The 19673-nt window shown below is 41.7% G+C and overlaps 1 protein-coding gene across 2 annotated transcripts in view; it reads right to left on the bottom strand.

The window, feature by feature from the left end:
- Positions 1-19673, bottom strand: part of DNAAF6 (dynein axonemal assembly factor 6) — a 79393-nt gene that overhangs the window by 37893 nt on the left and 21827 nt on the right. For both annotated transcript variants that reach the window (XM_031944893.1, XM_031944892.1), the window contains exons 4-5: positions 17024-17129; positions 8945-9041 (exon numbers count right to left, since the gene is read on the bottom strand). In XM_031944893.1, the coding sequence (XP_031800753.1) occupies positions 8945-9041; positions 17024-17129 (203 nt within the window). The remainder of the gene's footprint in view (positions 1-8944; positions 9042-17023; positions 17130-19673) is intronic.

The following is a 19673-nucleotide window of genomic DNA, read 5'->3' on the forward strand; positions in this document are numbered from 1 at the left end:
AAAGAGAATACCTGCATTCTCTGACAAAAGCCCCCTTACTCAGGGAGCATTTTGCCATCTCTCCATCTCTGGAGACGGACGAGGAGCTATAGAATCGGGAAACTAAGACTTGTGACAAGATGGGACAAAACACTTCTGTTTCTAAGGAACTTTCCTTAGGAAGTCTCTTAAAAAACAAAGACAAATTTGGCTTGAAAGATCTCAAAACTAAACAGCTTAAATTAAAACAGCATGGCAGGATGCTGCTTAAATTTGCTAGAAGGAAATCAAACTCCCTCCTTCCTGCTCCCCTAGAGACACGGGAGCCCCCCTCTGCATCTCTATGCAGTACTTATCAGGAGGCTTCTGAATCCCTTCCAGAACAAGACCCTCTCTTTTTGACTCTCTCTCACCTGAACCTGATCCTGAGCCTCCCAGCCTTTTTTCTCCTCCTCAGGATACTGATTTTAACTTCTGCCCCCTGGGAGAAGCAGCAGATTCTCAGGGAGAGACACTCAGAGCAGAGGTCGCTCTTTCAATGTCAAATCTCTCCCAGACTGAGGAGAAACCTGGCCATTGCTCTGGGGACCCCACCCAGCTTTTTGAGGGGTCCAAGGCCAACGCACTCCTTGATCTGTCCTGGGAGATGTTAATGTGAAACAATCTGCCCCCGATATACGGAGGAAGCTGCAGAAGCCAGATTTGGTCCTTCAAATTTCTCCCTTAAAAACAGCTGTTGGAGTCTTTAATGACAAGAATCAGGCTGCAGTTGAGGAGAGAGGTTGCCAAATTAAAGCGAGATTTGGAGAAAAGTCCCTACTCTTGGCTGACTCACTATATCTGGGAACCACAGAGGTCCATGCTTTAAGCTCCCCAGTCCTTGCCCTGAGTTCGAGCAGGAGGAGCACTGGAGGAGGGACTGCCTACAGGCCCAAGCTGCTTCCCCAGTGTCCTGCCCTCCGGCAGGAGTTTGGGGCTTGGTCAAGCTCCCCCTCGCTCCACCAGGACATTGACATCAGGACCCTGGCTATCCCCAGAGGTGGCTGGTAAGACCATTGAATTTCTCTTTGCTATGGGAGGGGCTTCTCCTTCACTCTGGCTCTGGAACTCTGGTCTCACCTGCCCCTCCACCCATGGAGTGGGGGTTGCAGGGGAACTGAAGAGCTGCCTTGAGACCTCTCCTCTGCCTCGCCAGCTTGGTGACCTATCATTTAAATGCTCGTTTATTATTCCCTTCTATCCTGCTCCCTTATTGGAGTGTGATTTAATGGTGAAATCGAGGACCCAATTTTCTCTTCTCAGACCTGCAGATGACCTTTTTGTCCTGCTCCCAAAACTCTCCCACATTTCCTCTGAATTCTGGGAGAAGATAGGCTTCTCTGCTCCAGCCTCGGTCAGGATGGAGAGATTTCTCAAGCACCGAAGAGATTTGGAGCTTCTTAACCCCAGCCTTATTTTTGTCTGCAGTCCTGACAGGCAGGGTCATGCCCTCGGTGATCCCAGACCAGTTGTCCATTTCTTAAGGGAAATGATGCGGGTCTAGTGGTAGAGAGTTGGGGTGTGAGGATCCCCTCTGGTTGGCACAGGTTTAAGGTGAAAGAATTCACAACCCCAAAATCTGAGTGTGGCAAAGAAAGGGCTTTTTATTGGCTCTGAGAAGCCAGTTTTGCAAGGAAGCTTTTGCAAGCTCAGTGGCAAGGTCCTGTCAGAGAAATAACAAAGGTTATCACTGAGAAGAGGGTATCTTCACAGCGGGCAAGAGTCCTGGCAGCAGCTGTGCCAGGAAGAGAGCTTCGTTGGCAAAGCATCATCCTGCTTTGGATTCCTGCAGAGGTCTGAAGGTCAAAATTGTCTTTTTATAAGAAGTCTGAGGCTGGGGCTTCTATTCAATGCCCCCAGGCCTAGATTTCCAGTTGAAAAGAGAGTACTCATCTTGGAGTTTCAAGCCACTCAATAGAAATAACAGGCCCAGATCTCCAACTGAATGAGACCACTTAAGTTCAAGTGTCCTAGGCTAATCTTCAACCCAACAGAGGGTGTAGCCAGTCCCTGCCAAGATTTCCAACAGAATGAAACCACTTAACTGCCCAGAAGAGTGGTCTCTGTCTGAGGAGAGTTTCAGAGTTCACCCCCAAAAGTCAAGGGGGACACAATATGCATCAAAACTAAGAACCGTTAAAGACCTTAGCTTAACAAGGCCAGCATCTTCCACTGCATCCAGGGCCATCTCCAGTTTTCCTGACCTATATCTTGCCAGTGGCAGATGGCTTAGGAGAAGAAAGTGGGGCTGGTGACTTTGCATAGCATTCCCTGATCTCATGGTCTTCTTTGAGAATTAATAACAAAAAACAAGAAGATAAACTTGTTCAGTAGCTAAAACTTATTCAGATTCCATGAACAGCATTCATCTGATCTAGCAGCTTAGTAATTATGGGAAAAAAAGGAAAAATTCAGCCCAATCGACCTTCTTCTTTATGATTACTACCTCTTTTCTAGATGTGCTAACACATCTTCTTAAATAATCCATTAGATAAGTTTGCCAGGGATCAGATTCAACTCATTGACTTATAGATTGCAGACTCTATTATCTTCTCTATTTTAAAAGCAAGACAAACTTCTGCAGTCCTGCAGGAGCTCAGCCATTCTCCACAATCTCTTAGTTATAATTGACTGTGGCCCAGGAATTATATCTCTTAGTTCTTTCAGCATGGAAGACATAGTTCATCTGGACCAGAGAAATCAAGTTTCATTCAGGGCGACCAGATGTTTTCTTACTAGCTCTTTATTTCAGTTGTATGTGAGTTCCCCATCATTCTGTTATCTCCAGTCCAAAGGTCACTCTCCTAAATAGAAGCAAAATCAGAGTTGAACAGCTGGGCCTTCTCTCTGCTATCAGTCATCACTGTCCCATCCACTCTCAGCAGGCGTAGGTCCAATCCCCTCTTTAATTTTCCTTGTTTTTCCCAATAAAGCTTTAAAAAGCAAACAAAATCTTATATTGCTTAGGACTTCTTGCCAGCTCATTATAAGCTTTATCACTCTTGATCTTATTTTTAAAAAATTTCAGGTCCAAATTCTCTTCTTCCCTCCACCCACTCTCTCAACCATTAATGATGGAATTATAGAAATATTATATATTATAGAATATAGGATCTTGTATATTATATAAATTATAATATAATATAGGAATATTATATATGTAAATTATATATAAAACATATAGAAATAGAATTCTATATAGAAAAATAGAAATATAACACCTGGAACACAAGGTTTTGCAAGGGTGAATGGTAAAAATTGTTTATGCCCAGGTTTTAAAAATAAAAACTTTAATAAAAAATAAAAAGTTAAAAAAAAGAAATATAATACCCATTAGACATATAAATCTTGACTCTGTTCTTAAAGGACTATACCAGCCTCAGGCACTTACTAGTTGGATGACCCTTGGCAAGTCACTTCCCAGCTGTCTGCCTCAGTTTCCCTACAAATAATAACAGCATCTACCTTACAAGGCTTTTGTGAGAATCAAATGAAACAATATTTATAAATCGCTTGGCACAGTGCCTGGCACGTAGTCCTATAAATGCTTGTTTCCTCCCCTCTTCTCCCCTTTTGAATTTATGCTGTTACTTATCCTTGATTCCATCTTTTCTATGGATCTTTTAAAAATCTAAGTTGGTTTTTCCCAGCTGCCTCTTCAGACAACTCCAGTTTTTCCTCCTCTAATCAGAACTGTTTCCCTTTGGGGCTTCAGAATTTTGTTCTCAAGAGAACCCCGTTTCCTTGTAAAATTCTGGTCCATAGGATCCTACCTCTCCTTTGAACCTTTTAAAATCTGTTCTTTGCCAGACTAAGGAACATGCCAAACTAAACAAATATTTCGTTTCTACTAAAAACTCGAAGAGATCATGGTCATATCCCCCAAGACGAGGAAAGGGGGAGGACAGGAGGACAGCATTTTCACTCTAGCAGCCAGCTCTTCCTGGCTGATGAGAAACAGCTGTATCTTGGAATTTCTCCTTGGGAGTTCCTCCATCTTGTGAAGGATGAAATTATTATTAAAGCAAGTCAAAAAAAAAAAAAGTCTTAGCTGCTGTGTTTTGGCAGAGAGAGAGAAAACGCTCCAATGGATGTGGGGATAATTGAAGCGCTGTGTCTCAGCTCTGTCATGCCTCTGCCTCCAGGATCTGCTTTCTAAATTCCCCAGCTTATTACTGGCTTCTGCCAGGGGCTTTGTTATATACTCTGATGGCAAAATCATTTCTGTTTCTCCCTCCGTGGATCTCTACCTACATGCTTCTCCCTTCTAGCTCCTCAGTTTCCTCACAAGACTATTTCTTTTTAATATCCAACGCTGTCTAGACCCCTCTTTGACCAATCTGGTTTTTAAAAATAAATCATATCCAATCAGAGCCATGTTCCAATCATATTTCCTTTCTGTCAAACCAGAGATACCTACCTATCTGCCTCCTTGCATTGGGAACTCTAGTCCCTTTTGCTTATTGCTTAAATTGCACTCTGTATATAGATTTTGAAGCTATGGGTTTTATTACTGTCACTTTTCTTAGATTTTTACTTCTAGGTATCTCAACTGCCACCACCCTGGGGCAGGCTCTCATGATTTCTACCTGGGACTAATTTCTGTTGGTCTGTCTCCCTGCCTCTACTCAGGGGCCAAAGGGATCTTCCTAAAGCACAAGTCTGACTGTGTTGCCCACCTTCACTCAATAAAGCCCAATAGTTCCCTAACCCCTTCAAGATCCAATATAAAATGCTCTGTTTGGCCTTTCAATTTCAATTTAAAAACTTAAAAACTTTCGCAACCTGGCCTCCTTCTTCCTCCTTACACTTCACTATCCTTCATTAATTCTCCGATCCAATTCTATGTTCCTCTGATCTCCCTAGAAAAAAAAGCATTTCTAGTAGTTAGCCTTTTATACTAATGGCATAGGATGTCATTCTGTCTCAGTGACCTCAATTAACTATACCCAAGATTGAATGAATGATTTGGCAAGCTGATTTCTTAAAGGGGGTCATACTCTTTTAAAGCAATAGGTTAAAAACAGTGAAGCAGTTTAACTTTTACTTTGATATCTTTGAAGATACATTAGGGAAAAAGAGAGGGCGGTTCAAGGAGCCGGTGCCAAGAGTGACAGGAAGGGTATCAAAGCAGAAGGGTTGTCCTTGACTTATCCCATGAAAATGAAACAACAGAGAAGAGAATAACTGATGATACTGGGGGAGATCTGAAGTGTGGAATTCAGGAGAAGGAGCTTGCAATAGTTGCTGAATCAAAACCACAAATCCCTCCCACCATCTGCCTCTTTCACTCCTCTTCACTTGTTGCTGAGTGTTGATGCTAAACAAAGCTAGAGCAAGTCAATACAACTGAGCTGATTGGGTTTCCTATGAATTTCTGTTTTCTAATTTCAACTGGGTCCTTACTACAGTGAGGCAATTCTTTTAAACTTCCCTAATTAATTCTGTATCATACTCTCCTCCTCGGCAACTGTTCCAAACTTCAAGCATTCCCCAGATCCCTCTTCTCCGCTAAAGATCAACCTAAAATTTCCCTGAGAAAACTAGAGCCATTCCTCAAGAGCTTCTTCTTCTCTCCTCTTCCACATCTTATAATCCTTTGATTCTGGTGAAGAGGCGGACCATTCTTCTCTTCAAGGACAATCCCTCTACAAGTACCCTTGATCTCATCCCGTTCTGTCTTCTTCAGCAGAATTCCCACACAATCATCATCCCCCTCCATCTTTAATCTCTTCCTGTTTACTGGCTCTTTCCCTGTTGCTTGTATGTGTCATCATCCTTTTAAAAAAAACAAAACAAACCCCATCATGTCCTCAAGCGATTGTCCTTCATCTTTCTTCCCTTTCTCAGCCAAACTTCTAGGAAAAGCCGGCTACATGTCCCTTTTCCAACTTTACTTTTCTTGTCCACTTTTTAACCTTTTACAATTTTATTTCTGATAACACAGCTAAAAACCAGACATCAAAGGGAAACATTTAAATTGTGGCTCGATAATTCTGGAAAGCAATATGGGGTATGTCCCAGAGTCACTAAACTGTACACAACTTTTGACCCAGCAATATCACTACTAGGCCTATAAACCAAAGAGATCAAAGAAAAAGGAATAGGCCCCATGTGGACAAAAATATTTAAAGCAGCCCTTTTGTTCTAGCAAAGAGCAGAAAACTAAAGGGACACTTTTTATATACAAATAATCTCAGGAAGAAGGGACTAGCATTAAGGGAGATCAAGAAAGGCTTCCTATAGGTGGGATTTTAGCTGAGACTTGAAGGAAGCAAAGGGAACCAGGAGGGGAAGGTGAGGAAGGAGAGAATTCCAGGCAAGGGGGACAGCTAGAGAAAATGAATAGTTAGGAAGTATAGAGTCTTCTGCAAGGGACAGCAAAAAAGGTCAGTATCACTAGGTCAAAGGAGTACATAATGTGGATAAGGTGCAAAAAGATTGGAAAGGCAGAAAGAGAGCAGGCTGTGAAGGCCTTTGAATGCCAAATGGAAGCTTACATAGTTAATCCTGAAGGGGAGAGGGAGCCACTGGACTTTATTGAGTACGTTAGGTAACCCGGTCAGATCTGTGCTTTAGGAAGATCACTTGGGCAGCTGAGTGAAGCATGGACTAGAGTGGAGAGAGACTGGAGGGAAGAAAATTCCTAACCAGCAGGCTATTGCATTAGTCCCAGGCATGAGGTTAGAGAGGCTAGCTGCAGCATGATGCTAATGTCAAAGGACAGAAGTGAGGAGTATATGAAAGAGGTTGCAAGGGGAAAATCTATAGGGTTTGGGGGCAGCTAGATGGTGTAGTGGAGTTGACCAGCCTTGAAATCAGGAGGACCTGAGTTAAAATCTGGCCTTAGACACTTAACACTTCCTGGCTGTGTGATTCTGGGCAAGTCACTTAACCCCAATTGCCTCAGCAAAAAAAAAAGAAGAAGAGAAAGAATCTATAGGGTTTGGCAATAGTTTGGATGGGGGTGGGGTGTGTGAGAGAGGATGAATCAAAGATGGCACATGGAAGTGACTGGGAGGATGGTGGTACCCATGAAAACAATAGGAAAATTAAGACGAGAGGATGGTTTGGGAAGAACGATAATGAATTTAGTTTTACATATGTTGAGTTTGAGGTGTTTATAGGACACCCAGGTGGAGATGTCCAGGAGAAAGTTAAAAATGTGAGACTGGCGCAGGAGAGTAGTTAGGGCTCGAAAAAGAGATTTGAGAATCATCTGCATAAAGATAATAAGTGAATCCATGGGAACTGAGGAGATCACTAAGAGAAATCGTATAGAGAGGGAGAAAAGGAGTCAGGACAGAGCCCTGGGAGACATGTACAAGTAGTGGTTATGATCTAGAAGAAAGCTATGACCTTCATATGTATATGGCTGAGGAGCTGTCCAGGAGAAAGTTATGGGAAATGGGAAAATTGAGGAACAGGGCAAGATCTGCAGTAGGATTAAGGTATAAGGGACTTGAAGGAAGAGGATACCATAGAGTTGAACTAGTTCACCAAGGAGTCAAGATGGTGAAGTGGAGACAAGGTAGCAGTACAGGGACGACTCGATAGCTTATTGGTCTGAGTACTCAAGTCAAAGCTAAGGTCTTTTCCCTTTTGTTTTGAAGACCTTTGGAGAATTCTGATGTTCCCAAGGGAAATCTTGGTTAGAGGCAAAATCGCTAAATCTTGACATTCTTAGTGAAATTCTGAGTGGAGAACGCACCATAGAGTATGACTTGACCTGACCTAAATCCAGAGTTCTGACTCTGGTGGACAGGAGACATAAGGAAAGAGCTATGCAAGGGATAGAAAGGAAAATGGACATGGACTTCCTGCCTGATCCACCATGTTAGTCCCACATGTCAAAACTTGTAAGAAAGGGGTTTGTTGATTCCAAATATTCTCCGAGCTCAACCTCAACCCTGCACACGAAGGCCACTGGCAAGATGCGTTTGCCTTGATGAAGCTCTCCAACTGGTTATGGTGGCCCTTCAAAGAAGTGAGTGCGATGAATCTTAACTCATCCTCTCAGTATATAAACTCAGAGATCTCACGTTAAAAAAACAACCTACACAAAGAAGCGATAAGACAGTCTCCAAAAGACAATCGTTGGTCCAGGCTGCCTGTAATCTAGCAGAAGCCATGAGTCAATCAGATAGCATCAGGGAAAAGCCCAAGGAACAAAAATTGAGTCCAGTGTTATCATCTGTCTTAATGGGACAGGAGCCATTTGTGGAAATGTAGACATCTAGATGGAAACGTGTGAATTTTTAATGTATACATTTTGTCAATATGCATAGGTATATGTTTGGTAGAGTGGAAGGAAGACCAAATTCTTTCAACCCAATCAGAAGTTATGGGTTTGAGTCCTGACTCCAAGATTTCACATTTTGATGACTCTAGCTAGACATGTCCCTTTCTCTTTCTGAGTCTTTAAAACAGGGATAATCACATTTGTACTCTTTACCCCCTGGGGGGGAGGCTGAGAAGAAAGTACTTTGTAAGCCTTAAACCTCTGTATAGGAATATGACTTATTATAACTACTTAGGCTGTTTCCCCGTAGACTTGTAGTCTAAGGGATGGAGAACTTGCCTCAAAATCAGCAAGAACTATGCTTAAATTCTCCTTCTGATTAACACTGGGTGTGTGACTCTGGGTCAATCACAATCTCCAGAACCCAGGCAGTTTTCTAAGATCAGAAATTTCAGTGTTGGCTCTGCTCCATGGAGGTAAAGGGACTATTCACACCAGGAGTACCCTATGCCAATGAATTCACACAGCTGGTCTAAAAAGGGAAAAACTTTCTCAACCCTTCTTGATAGGGATTCTTGTTTTTTAAAATAAGTTTTCAATTATTCCTCTAGTGTGATGTAAACAAGAGACAATGAGTAATTAGATTTGTTTTGGGTGCATCTCTGAAATCAGGATCTAGCTCACCAAGAGGTCCTCACAGCAGGCTGTAGAAGGGTCCTTTCTGGTCATGCCCAAGAATACATCCTCAGCTCCCACCTGCTGTTTGAATATAATGTCATATCTGGAAGAAACAAAACAAATGATCATTGGGACCAACAGGATAATAGCTATCGGGCCAGCATAGAAAACCAAGACCGAGCCTGCGCAGGGAAAAACCACATGATCAAAACTATCTGGAGAAAGTGCCAGGAGAAAAGTAGGGAACAGTGTTGCCCAATTAGTAACAAATAGCGAGTGCCGAGAAAAAAAAAGTGTTCAATTTAGGGCTTTGGTAGATAGAATACTACTTGGAGTTCCAAAGACCTGAATTCAAATCCCACTTCAAATAATTACTAGCTATGTGATTAGCTACAAGTCATTTCACTTCTGCATCAATTTCTTCCTCTGTAGAATGAAGGGGTTAGATGACAAATGTGGAAATCTATTTAAAATGATTGTACATCTATAGCTTGTATAGGATTGCTTATCTTGGGGAGGGGGGAGAGGTAAGAAAGGGAGGGGAAAAATTTAGAACTCCAAATCTTACAAAAATGAATGTTGGGGGCAGCTAGGTGCTGAGGTGGATAGAGCATCAGCCCTGAAGTCAGGAAGACCTAAGTTCAAATCTGACCTCAGACACTTAAGACTTCCTAGCTGTGTGACCCTGGGCAAGTCACATAACTCCAGTTGCCTCAGTCAGAAAAAAATGAATGTTGAAAATTATCTTTACATATATTTGAAAAAATAAATACTGTTGAGAAAAAAGTAAAATAAAATAAAGGAGTTTGGCTTATTGGGCCAACCAGAACCCTAGGCAAGCCGGGCATGAAAAGACTAACTCCAAACTCACGATGACCCAGAAACTACTTCCCCCCTCCCCCCCGCTTGCCATTGTGTATCCAGAAAGTAGCAGCTGTGAAAATATTCTGCAAACATTGCTGACTGTCTGATGGATGCTCTGTTGATCAGTAATGACCAAGTTCCTGGAATAGACCACCCCTCAAATCTACCTGTCAGCCATAAAATCTGCAAATCGAATCTGCTGGTCAGTTATCGATAACCTGAGACCGCGCATAAGTCAAAATTAGAATCTGTCTGTCAATCATTGTAAAAGTCCTCTGGCCTTGGAATGTTATTGCCTGGAGAATATTTGTCACATGGACCAGTACTAAGCCCTGACTTGTTATTGCCTGTGCTTGAAAAATATTTGTCCAAATGTGTGATGGCTGCAAGATAAGAAAGTAGGCTAAACTCATTCTGGGGGCTCCTGTTATCTCTCGCTTTCACAACACAGTTAGAATTCCTCTATAAGCAACCTTTACTTCTTGTTCAGGGCCATTTGATGAGGGTAGCTAGCCCCTGCGGCCTCCGGCTACTGAGAGCTCCACTTTAGTTATATCAGTCTCTACTCACACTGTTTATTCTCGGCACGACGGGCTGAAAGGCATCTAAGAAACCTTCCAGCTCTTGCTCCGTGATCCTGGGACCCTATAGGGAATCATGGACCTTCAACTAAATCATTTTGGTTTACCATTGGAAGTTGCCACACATCAGTCTAGAGACCTAGCTTGTAGTGCTTGCTTTGATGTTTAATCAGAGGTTGGGAAGTCAACAGTGTAGCTGGGCAGGGAACCGTTTGGGTCAGGGGCAGGCTAGGAGGGATGGCTTTATCCAAAGCCCGTTGGATGTTTTTATTTCCTCCCTCTTCAAGCTGTGTGTGAATGTGGCAAAATTGGAAAATAGGGATTTGATGTTATCCTAGAAGTTACCGGACTACCGCTAATGCCGTTTGGCTATGAGGAAAGCCGGGGAAGATTGAAATCGGTGCCGTTGCAAGTTATTTGATCTTTTCATTCCCATGTATCAAAATACCATTTAGAAATGTAAAAGATTTTTAACTTAGATAATCAACTTGGCAAACAGATGGCATTTCCTGTGCTCAAATGGATCTCAAATTAGCATGCTTGTTTTTAGTCATTTCAAATTGGAAAAGCCATAATAGTACTAAAAGCAGCTTTACCAGTGGGCCATTTTTATTGAAGATGTCAGTCACCCTGTGTAAATAGCATCAGAGTTCATTATCTTTCTATTGCTTAAACAAGATCACATATATAAAAGCGCTTTGCAAACCATGAAAAGTTATGTAAATGTCATCTATTATTATTATTATTGCTTCAGGGCCAAAGAGGGAATGGAATTCAGACCACATGGATCTATTACTCCTGGCTCTCCATTCTTCTCATTGGGAAAAGAATTAGAAAACAAAGGATCAGAGGTTCTTGGATTTAGAACTGGCAGGGACTTCTAGCACAACTCTTTCATTTTATAGATGAAGAAAATGAAGGAGAGAGGGATTAAGCTCCTGGCCTAGGTTCATACAGCTTCTAAGTGTCTGAGGCAGGATCTGAACCCAGGGATGCTGACAAGGCAAAGAGGAGGTTGTCTCGGAAGCCTAAGGAGACCCTTTCCCAGATCACCTATCCCTCAACTCAAAGAGATCTTTGCAGTGATAGAGCTAACGATCACATCCTAGTAACCTTGACACTGAGGGTCTACCCACACAATCAATGGATCAAGAATTTATGAAGATCATTATGTATATTGGTGAAACAAAGACAAAAAACAAATACGTCGGGGCAGCTAGGTGGCACAGTGGATAGAGCACCAGCCCTGAAGTCAGGAGAACCTGAGTTCAAATCTGGTCTCAGACACTTAACACTTCCTAGCTGTTGACCCTGGACAAGTCACTTAACTCCAATTGCCTCAGGGGGAAAAAACAAAAACAAATAAGTCTTTGTCCTCAGAGAGCACAAAGAGATATCATACATGGAAATGGGTACATATGAGACACATACAGAGTAGATCAAATAGAAGGTACTAGCAAGTGGGCAGAAGCAGCAGGGGTCATATTCAAGAGGAGGTACTTGAACTGAGTTTTAGAAGAATTCAGAGATTCTAAGAGGCCGGAGGGAGACAAATACAGGAATGGGGGACAACCGTGGGAGATGGAGAATCACATGTTAGGAAGGGCACATGGGCCTGTCTGGCTGGGTCAAAGAGTACGTGGAAGGGAGTGATGTAAAAGAAGACAGGAAAGAGAGGAGGCAGAGAAAAGAAGTGGAGAAAAGAGGTTGGGAAGAGGAGCATGAAATGCCAAACAAAAGAGTCCACGTGAAAGATGATGAGAACTTGAACTGACTGGGGGAATCCCACTATCCAGGGGAACTTTAGCCTGGCATAGGACTCCCCATCATTTTTGATCCTTTCATCTGTTCTCTTGCACCATAACTTTCCCCTATTTATGGCATACTGGTCCTTATTTTATCCACTTGGAGACAATTAATCTCTCATTCTCTCCATTTCTATGCCCTCTTCCACACGTCTAAGGCTGCAAAAATGGCCCTCCCCTTTTAGGTCTCTTTCTGACATGGTACCATAAAAAAGTGCATGACTGTTGCCACTTCTTTTCCAGTAGTTTGTTAGTCCCGACATGACACTTCTTATTTCAATACTTCAAGCATTCATGATTTCATTGGTATGGGTATTCCTTCTGCTTACTGAGATCACAACTCCTCTCTAACTTGGCAGATGGGATATGCTTTGGCTGAGGAAAAAAATGTATCGCCATGGGGCCACCCTGGTGAGAAGAGTCTCTCCAATTTAGTTAGACTGGTCTTTGAACCATAGAAATACAGCCCACTAACAGACCAATTTCCAAAGCCTTTGGAGCTTGGAAGGACTTCTCAGAGCTTGTGTTCTGTGGTGGACTACACCCTGCTGTGAGGTACTCTTTCCTCTCTTGCTTTTGGTGCTATTGTTCTCTTGTTTTTCCTCCTTTCTGAGGAGTGTGGATCAGCATCCAACTTCCTAAGTATGAGTGCTTCCCAGGGATCTGTCCTTGGTCTTTGTCTCTTTCATACTCTTAGGGACTTCATCATCATCGGTGGGTTTGACTAGAATTTCTATGTACAGGACTTACAGATTCATATATCCAGTTCCACATCACCAGCTGTCTATTGGACATTAGCAACTAGACGTCCCAAAGACACCTCAAATTTAACATGTCTAAAACAGAATGCATTATCTTTTCTCCAAACTTGCTCCTCTATTTCTAGAGGTTCTATTTGGGTTGAGGTTCCCACCATCCTTAAGGTCATCACTGACTCTTCATTTTCCCTCACACTCCAAAGCTAATCAGTTGTCAAATCTTTATTTTACCTCCACTTCTATCTCTCCACTCACATGACTATCATCCTCATTCAGGTAGACCATTGTAGTAGCCTCCTAACTGGGCTCTCTGGCTCCTCCCTCCAATTCATCCTCCGTATAGCTGTCGAAGTGATGTGTCTAAAGAACAGGTCTTCCTGTGTCACTCCCCAAAGTTCTGTTTGTTTGCGGATGTTTATTAAGTTTTTCATGAAAAATAAAATTTGAATATTTTTAAAGGAACGGACTAGTTATGTAGGAAAGGGACAATCAAAGGGCAGCATATACTCTACTGGTACTGGTCAACAACATCAAGAAATCTAGAAGAAAGTCCCCATAAATCTGGGAGAACTCTGTGGAGGATTTATAGAAAGTGGAAGACATGGACAAGCATCACATAGATTGAGAAAGAGAGAATGTTCTGCACTTCTAGAGGGAGTCCTCACATCGGCAAGACCCTAGATTCATCAGTATCATATGACCAACTTACATGAAGTTTGCACTCTGCCCACAATCCCCATCTACTCTCAAGAAGTTCTGACTTCTTGAAACTAAGTGTAAAACTTTACATTTATTCCTATTAAATTTAATTTTATTAGATTTAGTTTGCCAGTCTGGTCTGCAGAGATATTTTTGGATCCTGATTCTGTCACCCAACAAGCTAGCTTTGTATCAACTGTATCAATTTGATAAGCATGTCATTTTTGCCTTTATCCAAATCACTGACATAATTAGGAAAGAGACAAGGCCAAGCAAGCCCAAGGAGCAGGAGCATTTCACTGGTGGTCTCTTTCCAAGCTGAAAGCAAACCATTTGTGACTGTAGTGTTCTTTGGATCTGGTCATTCAGCCAATTCTGAAGGCCGTGATTATGGCCTAGGCCATACTTCTCCACTGAATTCAGAAACATGAAATGAGAGATTTGGTCAAATACATTGCTAAAATCTAGGCAAACAATATCTATGCTATTCCCTTGATCTACCTGTCGATTTCTGTGGTAGTTGCTCCAAATCTATGATTTCTTTGGTGTAAGAAAACTTCTTCCAACAATGCAGAGCAGTAACTCATTTGTGATTTATTATCTTAGAGAGTTTTCTAGGTTACATGATTTGTCTGGAGTCAGTATTTGTCAAAATCAGAATTTGAACCCAGGATTTCTTTATTCCAAAGTTGGTCCTGTAATCATTATACCACATTGTCTCTTCTTCTAATCTAATAGAGTTATCAAAACAGGAAATGATATTAGTTTTGAGGAAGCCAGGCTGGCTCTTTCTGATCAGTACTTCCTTTTCTAGAAGTTCATTACACAATCCTTTAATAAAAAGTTCCAGAATTTTGTGAGAAATCAAAGTCAGGTTCACTGGCCTATAGTTTAGAGAGGAATCTCAGATCGTGAGGAAGATCTGAGGTCCACTTCATTAGAGGGGAACATGGGTCCTTTAATAAAGTGCCATTGGGAGTGGGGGGGGGAGAGAGAGAGAGAGAGACAGACAGACAGACAGACAAGCAGTATATGACTTGGACCAAACTGTAAGGGTCCTACAATCTCTGATTTCCAGGGTTCCTCAATCTTTGCATCAGGTATGAGAAGCAAAGGGTCTGGACTCAAGAAAACCTGAGTTTAAAGCCCACTTCTGATATTAGTTGTGTGACCATTAGTAAGATGGGCAATAATTCATTGGGTTCCTACTCTATTCCAATTCATCAATTTGATAGAATCGTATCAAAGTTCCTTATATATGGCCCCAGAACTGTGAGTTGCAGATCCTAAGTTCACTTGTCATGGTGACCAAACCCAGCGTGACAGAGATGATTCAATTATATGAAAAGTGCCCCCAAGATATTTTTGTACCTCCAGACCAATCATTTGTCCAAAAGAAGCAGGTGACCATCCTATATTAAGTTCCTGACTGGGATGGCTTGGACCATTTCCTCTGCCCAAATTAAGTAGAAGCCTGTCCATCTTGTGTGGAGATATTTCTTGCTGACATATTGTTTATTTTAAACTTATGCATCTTGTTGGTGGAGTTGTGAACGAATCCAACCATTTTGGAGAGTAGTTTGGAACTATGCTCAAAAAGTTATCAAACTGTGCATACCCTTTGATCCAGCAGTGTTACTACTGGGATTATATCCCAAAGAGATTATAAAGAAGGGAAAGGGACCTGTATGTGCACGAATGTTTGTGGCAGCCCTTTTTGTAGTGGCTAAAAACTGGAAACTGAATGGATGTCCATCAGTTGGAGAATGGCTGAATAAATTGTGGTATATGAATATTATGGAATATTACTGTTCTGTAAGAAATGACCAACAGGATAATTTCAGAAAGGTCTGGAGAGACTTACACGAACTGATGCTGAGTGAAATGAGCAGGACCAGGAGATCATTATATACTTCAACAACAATACTATATGATGACCAGTTCTGATGGACCAGGCCATCCTCAAGCAGTGAGATCAACCAAATCATTTCCAATGGAGCAGTAATGAACTGAACCAGCTACGCCCAGAGAAAGAACTCTGGGAGATGACTAAAAACCATTACATTGAATTCCCAATCCCTATATTTATGCACACCTGCATTTTTGATTTCCTTCACAAGCTAATTGTACAATATTTCAGAGTCTGATTCTTTTTCTACAGCAAAATAACGTTTTGGTCAGGTATACTTATTGTGTATCTAATTTATATTTTAATATATTTAACATCTACTGGTCATCCTGCCATCTGGGGGAGGGGGTGGAGGGGTAAGAGGTGAAAAATTGGAACAAGAGGTTTGGCAATTGTTAATGCTGTAAAGTTACCCATGTATATATCCTGTAAATAAAAGGCTATTAAAAAAATAAAATAAACTTATGCATCACATATCAATCAGTGGAATTATTCTGTACTTGGCATAGTTGTCCTGGAATGATTGGACATCTAACCCTATAAAAATAGGGCCCTGGAAGGAGGAGTCATCTTAGATTGTGAGGAAGATCCGAGGTCCACTTCATTAGAGAGGATCATGGACCCTTCAATAAAGTGCCATTGTCTTTAGAGTTCTGCCTCAGTCTCTTTTAATGTAGGTGGGATAATTTTCATCTCCACAGTAAAACCAGGCAACTTTCTAAAACTCTAGGTTATAACTCTAGGTTCTTATGTGAGTTCCCACTCACAGAAAATCATAGGTCCTTGATCTAGGGACAATAGTTCCAAATTACATTTTCAAAATCTTGTGGCATTGAAAGTAATACAGAGCATGGATTTAATCCTGCTTATAAAGTATATGAAATACTGCCTTTGTTCCTGGTGATCTCTAAGAAATAAGTTCACGTAATGATTAATAATTAGAGGGAGAACATAGCCTCCCACCCATTGCAGAACACTGAACAATTAAAAGCAACTCTTTGATACATAAACATGGTATTATAAAACAGTTTGGAGGAATGCTGGCAATTTAAGGGGCTGGTTTTCTCCCACTCTGAATCCCACATTACACAAATAACTGACATTATGGAAAAATTTATCATGGTGTTACAGCATGGTATAGTGAAAACCCAACTCCACCACTTACTACCAGTGTGATCTTGGGGAAGTTATTCAGCAATTATGGGCCTCAGTTTCTTCATCTGCAAAATCAAGGAAAAGGAAGGACAGGTAAGGTCCTTTCCAGCTTGAAATCTGTGTTCGTGGGATGCCATTTTTTGGTAGATCATTTTGAAAGTAAAAGGTCTAATCTTTTCTTATTTGCTCTATTATATCCCCTGCCTTTCCATCTCGTCAGGGATTGTGCTACGTGCATCTTGTGGGAAAGAGCACCGTCACATCCCTCGCCTACCTCATAGCCGCAGACCCATTTCTGGCTTCACTTGACTTACTCTGGCTGTTCTCGGGGGTCCCACATGTCATCGAATTCCAAACCTTCTGGCACCTCCTCCGGATCCCAGATGTCCTTTCTATTTTCAGTGTGATTTGGAGGGTTGACTAGGAAGAGAAAAAAGATAAGACGGATGCTACTACCCTTTAAAAAGTGATTGCTGTCCTTTTTCCACAGTCACTTCTGGACAGAAAGAATCGAGTTATTTCTATTTGTTGCTATCAGACGAATTGCCTTTTTGTCAAGTTTTCCTTCTGTCTAATTCGGTCACAATCTATTCCTACCCAATAACTCAGATCAACCATGCAGCCAGTAAGCCCATCTTCCCCATACAGTGGCTGATACAGAGTAGACATTTAATAAATGCTTGTTGACTGAGTGCATTAATCTGATGTGGGCGTTATGACGACAACAGACTGCTTTATCCTGTAAACCGCCTCCGATGTTTGGGGAAGTAGGTAGGGCTCAACGCATTTTAAAGGGCTCTATAAAAGTGAGCCGTTATTAGTATTGATATTAATGACGACAATGATGGGAAACCTGATTAGAGCAGGTAGATTGTCTCTAAGGTTCATTTAGCTATAAAAATCTATGCTCATATGAGCAGGGTGATGCCATGTGGTTCTTGTTTCTACAGATGAGAGACTGGCAGTAGAACCAAGAGAGACACTAGGCCTCCAATGAGCACTAGCATCACGGCCCCAGGAGAAATGCAGAACTCGGCTTAAAGGGCAGCATCCTGAGCCCCACATCAAATGCAGGCAGGACACCCTCCTCAGCGCACCTACCACCCTCAGCACGACAATGACTTTCTGGTTATCAGGAGATGTGCTTTCACATGGCCTTTACACATCTAAACCACATGCTCTATGAGTTCTATATTATTAAAGGCCCAGAACTCAAAGCTGATTAGAGGCATATAAATATATTTTTACAGAAGTTTATGTAGTGGATCTTTCTTGACTAAGACAAATAAAGAGACGGTTTTTTCATTATTCATGTTAATGAGGGAGAGAAATAGCATGAATAATTGAAATCTACAGAAACCCCAAGAGTTTAGCTTAGCCATCACTTTCAACTCCCCAACCAAATCTAAAAATTAGTCAAAGTGATGGATGAACTTCACCTCTTTACCCTGCCCACAATGTAGAGAGTAATAATGAACAATGGAATTAGAATACCTCGTATTTTGAAAGCGTATAAGGCATGTTGCACAAAAGCAGTCTAACCACAAAGCATCGTATTTTAATTTAGCACAACTTTAACATACACAATCCATGGACTTTCTCTAATGACACTTTTTAAAAATAGACACGCACTCTGGAAGGCAGGAAGGCAAAAGCTAACTAATACATAAAAAAGACAAGTGGATCTTGAAACAGCCCAAACTTTCTGGCTCCATATCACACCTGTCTCTGTTCAGCATTGTCAGTGTGTGCCAGTGTGTACCAACATATGCCTGTGGGTACCAATATGTGCCAATGTACACTTATATGTACCATGTGCCAATGTGCACCCATGTGTACCAATGTGTGCCAATATACGTCTGTGTGTGTCAGTGTGCACTGACATACACTTATGTATGCCATTGTGTACCAATGTGCACCAACGTATACATGTGTGTACCAATGTGTACCAATGTACATCTGTGCGTATCAGTGTGCGCTAACATACACTTATACATGCCATAGTGTACCAATGTGCACCAGTGTACACTTGTATGTAGCACTGAATGGAAAGAGAGCCAATGCATGTATGCATGACCAAGGGCCAACATGGCGCTCCAGTGTGTGGGCTGAGTGCCGTCTCCAGAGGGGTCATCATGGTTTCTATAGCTTCTCTTCCTTCTCCTCATTTTAGATAAATTTGAGGAAATGCTAGTGATGGTTGGGACCAGACCTAGATGAACATTAGTATAGAGAGGTCTTAATGAGGAAACTCTCTCTATCAATGAAGTGAAGGTATTTGCCCAGGGTCACATGGCCAGTAAATGTCCTGATTCTGAGGCTAGCTTTTTTTCAATCTTGTCTGACAATTCATGACGCCATTTGGGGTTTTCTCAGCAAAGATACTGGAGTGATTTCCATTTCCTTCTCCAGCTCATTTTACAGAGCAAGAAACTGAGGCAAACAGGGTCCAGAGTCACACAGGTAATGTCTGAGACCACACTTGAATTCATGACGATTCCAGACCTCAACCCACATTTTATCTACTGTGCCAACTAGTTGCCAGCCTCTTCTTCACTATGACCTTGAGGTCAACATCCCTGCTTTGGCCTCACCATTTTCCCTTCACAGACCTAACCTTGGAGCTAACCACTTCAGCTATGCCTGACTTTCTAACCTGGAAGCATTTGCTCCCTTGTCCTTCTGCTGCTCAATTCTGAGTGACTCCCATTACTACTAAATAATAACTAACATTTGTATAACACTTACTTTGTCTTAGGCACTGTTCTAAGTGCTTTATAATTATTATCTCATTTGCTACTCATAATAATCCTGGGATTTAGGTACTATTACTATCCCCATTTTACAGATAAGGAAACTGAGGCAAAAAAAGGATCACAGAGCTAATAAATACCTGAGGGGAATTTGAACTCAAGACTTCCTGACTCCAGGCCCAACACTCTATCCACTGAGCCACCTACTTGC

Source organism: Sarcophilus harrisii, chromosome X, assembly GCF_902635505.1.
Source record: "Sarcophilus harrisii chromosome X, mSarHar1.11, whole genome shotgun sequence".
In the NCBI taxonomy this organism is placed as follows: Eukaryota; Metazoa; Chordata; class Mammalia; order Dasyuromorphia; family Dasyuridae; genus Sarcophilus; species Sarcophilus harrisii.